The sequence below is a fragment of the Scyliorhinus canicula genome, chromosome 16 (assembly GCF_902713615.1).
Source record: "Scyliorhinus canicula chromosome 16, sScyCan1.1, whole genome shotgun sequence".
NCBI lineage: Eukaryota > Metazoa > Chordata > Chondrichthyes > Carcharhiniformes > Scyliorhinidae > Scyliorhinus > Scyliorhinus canicula.
In genome coordinates, this window is record NC_052161.1 from 87,160,617 (window position 1) to 87,170,373 (window position 9,757).

General features: G+C 54.3%; 1 protein-coding gene across 1 annotated transcript in view; it reads left to right on the plus strand.

Annotated features, from left to right (window-relative positions):
• LOC119951012 (rootletin-like) overlaps nt 1–7,486 on the plus strand; it is a 71,795-nt gene extending 64,309 nt beyond the window's left edge. Inside the window, exons 22-24 of the mRNA XM_038774045.1 lie at nt 2,097–2,217; nt 2,595–2,758; nt 6,892–7,486. Of these exons, the coding sequence (XP_038629973.1) occupies nt 2,097–2,217; nt 2,595–2,758; nt 6,892–7,461 (855 nt within the window). The 3' untranslated portion in view covers nt 7,462–7,486. The remainder of the gene's footprint in view (nt 1–2,096; nt 2,218–2,594; nt 2,759–6,891) is intronic.
• The last annotated feature ends 2,271 nt before the right edge of the window (nt 7,487–9,757 follow it).

Consider the following 9,757-nt stretch of genomic DNA (forward strand, 5'->3'; position numbering starts at 1 on the left):
AAACGACAAAATTCTGAGGTGGAGGATCGAACTCTCCACCTACAATTACGACATTAAGTATCGACCCGGGAAGCTCTACGAGCCTCCGGAATGACCTATCCCGCGGGACATGCACCAGCGCGCAGATTGACCGATTGAAAGTCATCCACAATGACCTCTGCCACCCGGGGGTCACCCGGCTCGCCCACTACATCAGGGCCCGAAACCTGCCTTTCTCCAACGAGGAGATAAACGCGGTCACCAGGGACTGCCCGATCTGTGCGGAGTGCAAACCGCATTTCTATAGACCAGGCAGGGTCCACCTGGTCAAGGCTTCTAGGCCCTTTGAACGCCTCGTGATTGATTTCAAAGGGCTACTCCCCTCAACTAACAAGAACGTTTAATTTTAAACGTCGTAGATGAGTTCTCCCGTTTCCCATTTGCTATCCCGTGCCCCGATATGACCTCCCACACAGTCATTAGGGCCCTGCATAGCATCTTCACCCTGTTTGGTTTCCCCAGCTACGTACACAGCTAGGGGCCTCACGGTAGCATGGTGGTTAGCATCAATGCTTCACAGCTCCAGGGTCCCAGGTTCGATTCCCGGCTGGGTCACTGTCTGTGTGGAGTCTGCACGTCCTCCCCGTGTGTGCGTGGGTTTCCTCCGGGTGCTCCGGTTTCCTCCCACAGTCCAAAGATGTGCGGGTTAGGTGGATTGGCCATGCTAAATTGCCCGTAGTGTAAGGTTAATGGGGGGATTGTTGGGTTACGGGTATACGGGTTACGTGGGTTTAAGTAGGGTGATCATTGCTCGGCACAACATCGAGGGCCGAAGGGCCTGTTCTGTGCTGTACTGTTCTATGTACACAGCGACCGGGGTTCGTCCTTCATGAGCGACGAGCTGCGTCAGTACCTGCTCGACAAGGGCATCGCCTCGAGCAGGACTACCAGCTACAACCCCAGGGGGAACGGGCAGGTGGAGAGGGAGAACGCGACGGTCTGGAAGACCGTCCTACTGACCCTCCGGTCTAGAAAGCTCCAAGTCTCCCAGTGGCAGGAAGTCCTCCCCGACACGCTCCACGCTATTTGGTCCCTTTTGTGCACAGCGACCAATCAGACCCCTCACGAGAGGCTCTTCATTTTTTCCAGGGGCACTACCACGGGGGTCTCACTTCCGGCATGGCTGAGGACACCGGGCCCAGTAGTCCTAAGGAAACACGTCAGGGCACCCAAAACCGACCCCCTTGTTGAAAAGGTGCGCCTGCTCCACTCCAACCCGCAATACGCATTCGTCGAGTTCCCTGACGGCCATCAGGACACAGTATCCCTCCGGGATCTGGCACCCGCCGGATCCAGCGCCCCCTCTACCCCCACAGAAGGACCTCTCACCCTACACCCCATGCTGCCGCCCCCTCGCGCTCCCGAGCCCACTAGCTCGCTCCACCAGTTCCGCGCACCCGCGCCGGCCAGCCCCCAGCGCCCCCAGTCCCCGGTCGAACCAGGAGAGTACGAAGCTCGGATACAACCCTCCCTGGAGTCCGCCATCGTACCCCAGCACACAACACCCATCCAGCCACCGCAAGAGGCTGCAACCCCGGTGCTCCGCAGATCACAGCGGACAATTCGACCACCGGACAGACTGGCGTTGTAGACCACCACCCCCGCCGGACTTGATTTTTTTGCAGGAGGTGAATGTAATATGATAATTCACACTGTGTCTTTGTAAGCGCAGTAGCGTTATACGACCACTAGGGGAGTAGCTCTGGGAATGCTCAGGAGCTCGTACAGGGCTCCACACTTGGCTCCGCCCATGACTCCTCCCCCTTGTGCTGCTGTATAAATACCCTTGTCCAGAGTCAGCCTGCAGTTCACTGAGAGTTCATCAACGGGTAACAGGCTGGCTCTGTAGTAAGTCGATTAAAGCCTATATTCATATCGGAAACACGTGTCTGGTGAATTGATGGTTCCATGAGTAACACAGTCCAAACGCGACAGAATCCTCACATCTGCCCAGGCCCGAGAGGGGATCCTGAGATCCTTCTGTGCACTGCCTCTTGATTGCTAAATTCTATCTGTCTCTTGTGACCCCCTGTAACCTCTTGCTCCACTCTTTCCAGGATTCCTGCAGTACTGAGGTGAAGAGGCTTCACGCCAAGATTGATGAACTGGAAGCCGAACAGCGACAGAATGCTCATCGACTGCAGCAGCTTCACAGAAAGTTGGCAGAGAGTGAAGGAGGTCAATCTGTCTCCGTTGCTCTGCCTGTCTATCTGTGCCACTCTCTCTGTGTCTCTCTCTCTCTCTGTCTCTCTCTGTCTCTCTCTGTCTTTTTGTCTCTCTTTTTCTCTGTTTCAGTCTATGTCTCTCTCTCCCTGTCTCTCTCACTCTCTCTCGTTCTGTCTCTCTCCCTGTCTCTCTCTGTGTCTCTGGCTCCGCCTCCCTCTCTCTCCCCATCTCTCTCTTTCGTCTCTTTCCATCTCGCTCTTTTTGTGTCTCTCTCTCTGTCTGCCTCTCTTTCTCTCTCTTCGTCTTTCCGTTTCGCTCCCTCCCTGACTCTCGCTTTCCATCACTCACCCTCTCTTTCTCTCTGTCTAAATGTAACCCCTGATTTGCAGGTTTGCGTGTGGCCACGGAGCAGCTCGGGGAGGCTCAGAGCTCCCTGCGGGTTCAGGATGAGACTGTGCGACATCAGGAGCGGGAGCGCACAGCCCTGAGAGAAACGATCCTGGACCTGGAACTCAACCTCAAAACATCCCAACAGGAAATGACAGACATCAAGGTGAAATAATTCCCATCACAAAATTAGACACTGCACTGTAAAGGGGTCAGTACTGTGGGAGTGCCGCACTGTCAGAGGGTCAGTACTGAGGGAGTGCCGCACTGTCAGAGGGTCAGTACTGAGGGAGTGCCGCACTGTCAGAGGGTCAGTACTGAGGGAGCGCCGCACTATCAGAGGGTCAGTACTGAGGGAGTGCTGCACTGTCAGAAGGTCAGTACTGAGGGAGTGCCGCACTGTCAGAGGGTCAGTACTGAGGGAGTGCTGCACTGTCAGAAGGTCAGTACTGAGGGAGTGCTGCACTGTCAGAAGGTCAGTACTGAGGGAGTGCTGCACTGTCAGAAGGTCAGTACTGAGGGAGTGCTGCACTGTCAGAAGGTCAGTACTGAGGGAGTGCCGCACTGTCAGAAGGTCAGTACTGAGGGAGCGCCGCACTGTCAGAGGGTCAGTACTGAGGGAGTGCTGCACTGTCAGAAGGTCAGTACTGAGGGAGTGCCGCACTGTCAGAGAGTCAGTACTGAGGGAGTGCCGCACTGTCAGAAGGTCAGTACTGAGGGAGTGCTGCACTGTCAGAGGGTCAGTACTGAGGGAGTGCCGCACTGTCAGAAGGTCAGTACTGAGGGAGTGCCGCACTGTCAGAGGGTCAGTACTGAGGGAGTGCTGCACTGTCAGAAGGTCAGTACTGAGGGAGTGCTGCACTGTCAGAAGGTCAGTACTGAGGGAGTGCTGCACTGTCAGAAGGTCAGTACTGTGGGAGTGCCGCACTGTCAGAGAGTCAGTACTGAGGAAGAGCCGCACTGTCAGAGGGTCAGTACTGAGGGAGTGCTGCACTGTCAGAAGGTCAGTACTGAGGGAGTGCTGCACTGTCAGAAGGTCAGTACTGAGGGAGTGCTGCACTGTCAGAGGGTCAGTACTGAGAGAGTGCCGCACTGTCAGAGGGTCAGTACTGTGGGAGTGCCGCACTGTCAGAGGGTCAGTACTGAGGGAGTGCCGCACTGTCAGAGGGTCAGTACTGAGGGAGTGCTGCACTGTCAGAGGGTCAGTACGGAGGGAGTGCCGCACTGTCAGAGGGTCAGTACTGAGGGAGTGCCACGCTGTCGAGGGTCAGTACTGAGGGAGCGCCGCACTGTCAGAGGGTCAGTACTGAGGGAGCGCTGCACTGTCAGAGGGTCAGTACTGAGGGAGAGCCGCACTGTCAGAGGGTCAGTACTGAGGGAGTGCTGCACTGTCAGAGGGTCAGTACTGAGGGAGCGCCGCACTGTCTGAGGCGCTGAGGGCGACATTTATCCCTCAGCCGATATCATTGGGGAAAAGCGCGACTCTGTGACCTGGGTCATGAACACATTGCTTTGTGTGTCCTCGTTCTGTTTGCCAAGTGGCTGCCTCATCTCTAGGGCAGCTCGGTTGCACAAGTGGATAGCACTGCGCCAGTATCCCAGGTTCGATTTCCCGCCGGGTCACTGTCTGTGCGGAGTCTGCAGTTTCTCCCCGTGTGTAAGTGGGTTTCCTCTGGGTGCTCCGGTTTCCTCCCACAATCCAAAGACGTGCAGGTTAGGTGGATTGGCCTTGATAAATTGCCCTTAGTGTCCAAAAAGGTTAGGAGGGGTTATTGGGTGGAAGTGAGGGCTTAAGTGGGTCGGTGCAGACTCGATGGCCGATTGGCCTCCTTCTGCAGTGTATAGAACATAGAAAAGTACAGCACAGAACAGGCCCTTCGGCCACGATGTTATGCCAAACCTTTGTCCAAGATTAATCATACATTATCATAGAATTTACAGTGCTGAAGGGGGCCATTCACCCCATCGAGTCTGCACCGGCTCCTGGAAAGAGCACCCTACCCAAGGTCAACACCTCCACCCTATCCCCATAACCCACTAACCCCAACCAACACCAAGGGCAATTTTGGACACTAAGGGCAATTTATCATGGCCAATCCACCTAACTTGCACATCCTTGGACTGTGGGAGGAAACCGGAGCACCCGGAGGAAACCCACGCACACACGGGGAGGACATGCAGACTCCGCACAGACAGTGACCCAAGCCGGAATCGAACCTGGGACCCTGGAGCTGTGAATTATAGAATTTACAGTGCAGAAGGAGGCCATTCGGCCCATCGAGTCTGCACTGGCTCTTGGAAAGAGCACCTGACCCAAGCCCATACCTCCACCCTATCCCATAACCCAGAAACCCCACCTAACACTAAGGGGCAATTTGGACCCTGAGGGCAATTTAACATGGCCAATCCACCTAACCTGCACACCTTTGGACTGTGGGATGAAACCGGAGCACCCGGAGGAAACCCACGCACACACGGGGAGAACGTGGAGACTCCACACAGACAGTGACCCAGCGGGGAATCGAACCTGGGATCCTGATGCTGTGAAGCAATTGTGCTATCCACAATGCTACCGTGCTGCCCTTAAGAACAAATTAATCTACACTCCATTATTCTACCGTAATCCATGTACCTATCCAATAGCCGCTTGAAGGTCCCTAATGTTTCCGACTCAACTACTTCCACAGGCAGTGCATTCCATGCCCCCACTACTCTCTGAGTAAAGAACCTACCTCTGACATCCCCACTATATCTTCCACCATTCACCTTAAATTTAAGTCCCCTTGTAATGGTTTGTTCCACCCGGGGAAAAAGTCTCTGACTGTCTACTCTATCTGTTCCCCTGATCAACTTATAAACCTCTATCAAGTCGCCCCTCATTCTTCTCCGTTCTAATGAGAAACGGCCTAGCACCCTCAACCTTTCCTGGTAAGACCTACTCTCCATTCCAGGCAACATCCTGGTAAATTTCCTTTGCAGTTTTTCCAAAGCTTCCGCATCCTTCCTAAAATGAGGCGACCAGAACTGCACACACTACTTCAAATGTGGCCGTACCAAGGTTTTATACAGCTGCATCATCACCTCACTGCTCTTAAATTCAATCCCTCTGCTAATGAACGCTGGCGCACCATAGGCCTTCTTCACAGCTCTATCCACTTGAGTGGCAACTTTCAAAGATTTATGAACATAGACCCCAAGATCTCTCTGCTCCTCCACATTGCCAAGAACCCTACCGTTAACCCTGTATTCCGCATTCATATTTGTCCTTCCAAAATGGACAACTTCACACTTTTCAGGGTTAAACTCCATCTGCCACTTCTCAGCCCAGCTCTGCATCCTATCTATGCAGCCGACAACAGCCCTCCTCACTATCCACAACTCCACCAATCTTGGTATCTTCTGCAAATTTACTGACCCACCCTTCAACTTCCTCATCCAAGTCATTAATGAAAATCACAAACAGCAGAGGACCCAGAACTGATCCCTGCGGTACGCCACTGGTAACTGGGCTCCAGGCTGAATATTTGCCATCCACCACCATTCTCTGACTTCTATTAGTTAGCCAGTTTGTTATCCAACTGGCCAAATTTCCCACTATCCCATGCCTCCTTACTTTCTGCATAAGCCTACCATGGGGAACCTTATCAAATGCCTTACTAAAATCCATGTACACTACATCCGCTGCTTTACCTTCATCCACATGCTTGGTCACCTCCTCAAAGAATTCAATAAGACTTGTAAGGCAAGACCTACCCCTCACAAATCCGTGCTGACTATCCCTAATCAAGCAGTGTCTTTCCAGATAATCAGAAATCCTATCCCTCAGTACCCCTTCCATTACTTTGCCTACCACCAAAGTAAGACTAACTGGCCTGTAATTCCCAGGGTTATCTCTATTCCCTTTTTTGAACAGGGGCACGACATTCGCCACTCTCCAATCCCCTGGTACCACCCCTGTTGACAGTGAGGACGAAAAGATCATTGCCAATGGCTCTGCAATTTCATCTCTTGCTTCCCATAGAATCCTTGGATATATCCCATCAGGCCCGACTGTATGTTCTATGTTTGAGGTGTGCGCTCCAACAACAATGGCCCTGATTGGCCCCAGACTCATTTGAAACTGCTGAGCTGGTCACATGACCTGAGGAAACGCACTTTCACATTGACTAACTGGGTGTGACATGTTGACATACGCTTTTTACATTATGTGTGCTGCCCCCTGCCATTAGGGGGTGGGGGAGGTGCTTCAAGCAGTAGGGTGGGCTGGCGAGGTTGAATTTTGTGTTTACCTTCCGGCAGGAGAAGGCCCGTCGTGCCAAGGTTATAGAGGAGGAGGCCGCCGAGGAGGCCCGGCGGGATCGGCAGTCACTGGAGGAGGTCCAATCGGAGTTGGCCGAGTCGGCTCTCGCCCTCCTGGCGCTGGAGGGCGACCTGCGGAGGGCACAGGGCCAGCTGCTGGAGCGGCAGGTGCAGCTGAGGGCGGCCCAGGACACCGGAGATGCCCTCCTGCGCAAGGTGGCCCAGAGGGAGCGTGAAGCCTCGGGCCTGCGGGAGGAGCTGGAGCGGTGCAGGGCCGATGAGGGGGCGTCTCAGAGGACGGCGCGGTTGGGGCAGGCGCTGGCAGACAGCCGGAAGCGTGCTGCCTTGCTGGAGGAGACGGTGACGGCACTCCGGACGTCGCTCGGAGACGTGGAGAAGGAGCTCCAGACAGTGAAGGTAAGTCATCAGCGCGTGTGGGGCGCCATCGGCAACTCCAGGACTGCAGGCTCCTGGCTGGCTCACCAGGTCAACCAAGGAAAGCTGCCCTCCCCTAACGGTAACTCCGGAATCCTGATTTCTGACTCTCTTTTCCTATTGAAGCACCTTTAGGTCCGTATTCAGAGACAGAGGGAGAGAGAGACAGAGGGAGAGAGAGACGGAGAGAGAGAGACAGAGGGAGAGAGAGACAGAGGGAGAGAGAGACAGAGGGAGAGAGAGACAGAGGGAGAGAGAGACAGAGGGAGAGAGAGAGAGGGAGAGACAGAGGGAGAGAGAGAGAGAGAGAGACAGAGGGAGAGAGAGAGAGAGAGACAGAGGGAGAGAGAGAGACAGACAGAGGGAGAGAGAGAGACAGAGGGAGAGAGAGAGAGACAGAGGGAGAGAGAGACAGAGGGAGAGAGACAGAGGGAGAGAGAGACAGAGGGAGAGAGAGACAGAGGGAGAGAGAGAGAGAGAGAGAGACAGAGGGAGAGAAATGAAATGAAATGAAAATCGCTTATTGTCACGAGTAGGCTTCAATGACGTTACTGTGAAAAGCCCCTAGTCGCCACATTCCGGCGCCTATCCGGGGAGGCTGGTACAGGAATCGAACCGTGCTGCTGGCCTGCTTGGTCTGCTTTAAAAGCCAGCGATTTAGCCTGGTGAGCTAAACCAGCCCCTCTCTCTCGCCGAGAGAGACAGTTGGAGAGAGAGACAGAGGGGAGAGAGAGACAGAGGGAGAGAGAGAGACAGAGGGAGAGAGAGAGACAGAGGGAGAGAGAGACAGAGGGAGAGAGAGACAGAGACAGAGGGAGAGAGAGACGAGGGAGAGAGAGACAGAGGGAGAGAGAGACAGAGGGAAAGAGAGACAGAGGGAGAGAGAGACAGAGACAGGCACAGACTGTGAGAGACACCAAGAGGGAGAGAGGGATAGAGAGAAGGAGAGACCGAAGGAGAGAGAGAGGGAGAGAGAGAGAGAGAGAGAAAGTATGAGAGACCGAGAGAGAGAGATAGAGAGTGGAGAGACAGAGGGGAGAGGGAGACCGAGAGGCAGAGAGACACACATACACACAAAGAAAGAGGGACAGAGTCAGACAGAGAGAGAGAGAGACAGAGTCAGGCAGACAGAGGGAGAGAGACAGAGGGAGAGAGAGAGAGAGACAGAAATTGAGAGGGTGGGACAGAAAGAGATAAACCGAGAGAGTGAGAGACCGAGAGAGTGAGAGACCGAGAGATGGAGAAAGAGAGAGGTGACAGAAAGTGAGAGAGTGGGACAGAGGGAAACCGAGAGAGTGATAGACCGAGAGAGAGTGAGAGACCGAGAGAGAGAGAGTGAGAGACCGAGAGAGAGAGTGAAAGACTGAGAGACTGAGAGAGAGAGTGAGAGAGACCGAGAGAGAGAGAGATAGAGACAGAGGGAGACCTAGAGGGAGAGAGAGACACACACAGAGAGACAGAGAAAGAGGGGCAAACAGAAAGAGGGACAGAGTCAGACAGAGAGAGAGGGAGACAGAGAGAGACAGAAAGTGAGAGTGGGACAGAAAGAGAGAAACCGAGAGAGTGAGAGACCGAGAGAGAGATAAAGAGGGAGAGGGAGACTGAAAGGGAGAGAGAGACACAAACAGAGGTAGAGAAAGAGGGGAATACATAGTGCGACAGAGAGAGGGAGACAGACAGACAGAGAGAGACAGAGAAAGAGAGAGACTGGGGAGAGGGAGACCGTGAGAGAGAGGGAGAGATCGAGAGAGAGTCAGAGACAGATAGAGAGAGGGAAACAGAAAGGGAGGGAGAGAGAGAGAGGCAGAGGGAGAGAGAGACAGAGAAAAGGAGAGAGCGGGGGCTCAAGAGGGAAAGAGACTGAGAGAGTGAGAGAGACTGAGAGGGAGAGAGAGAGTCGGAGAGCTTTAGGGAGGGATCTGGGTGAAGGGGGAGCCCCCTGGCAGCTGAAGGCATGGCCGCTAATGGTGGAACGAAGGTAGTTGGAGGATGCTCGAGAGGCCGGAAAGCGGAGGAGTGCAGAAATCTCGGAAGGTTGCAGGGGACTACAGCGATAGGAAGGGGGCTGGAAGAGGATACCGAGATAGGGAGGTTTGTACGGCTGGAGGAGGTTACACAGATAGGGAGGGTTGTAGGGGCTGGAGGAGGTTACAGAGATAGGGAGGGATGTAGGGACGGGGGGAGGTTACAGAGATAGGGAGGGATGTATGGACGGGGGATGTTACAGAGATAGGGAGGCGTGCAGGGGCTGGAGGAGGTTACAGAGATAGGGAGGGGTGTGGGGCTGGAGGAGGTTACAGAGATAGGGAGGGATGTAGGGACTGGGAGGAGGTTACAGAGATAGGGAGGGGTGTAGGGACTGGAGGATGTTACAGAGATAGGGAGGGGTGTAGGGGCTGGAGGAGGTTACAGAGATAGGAGGGGTGTAGGG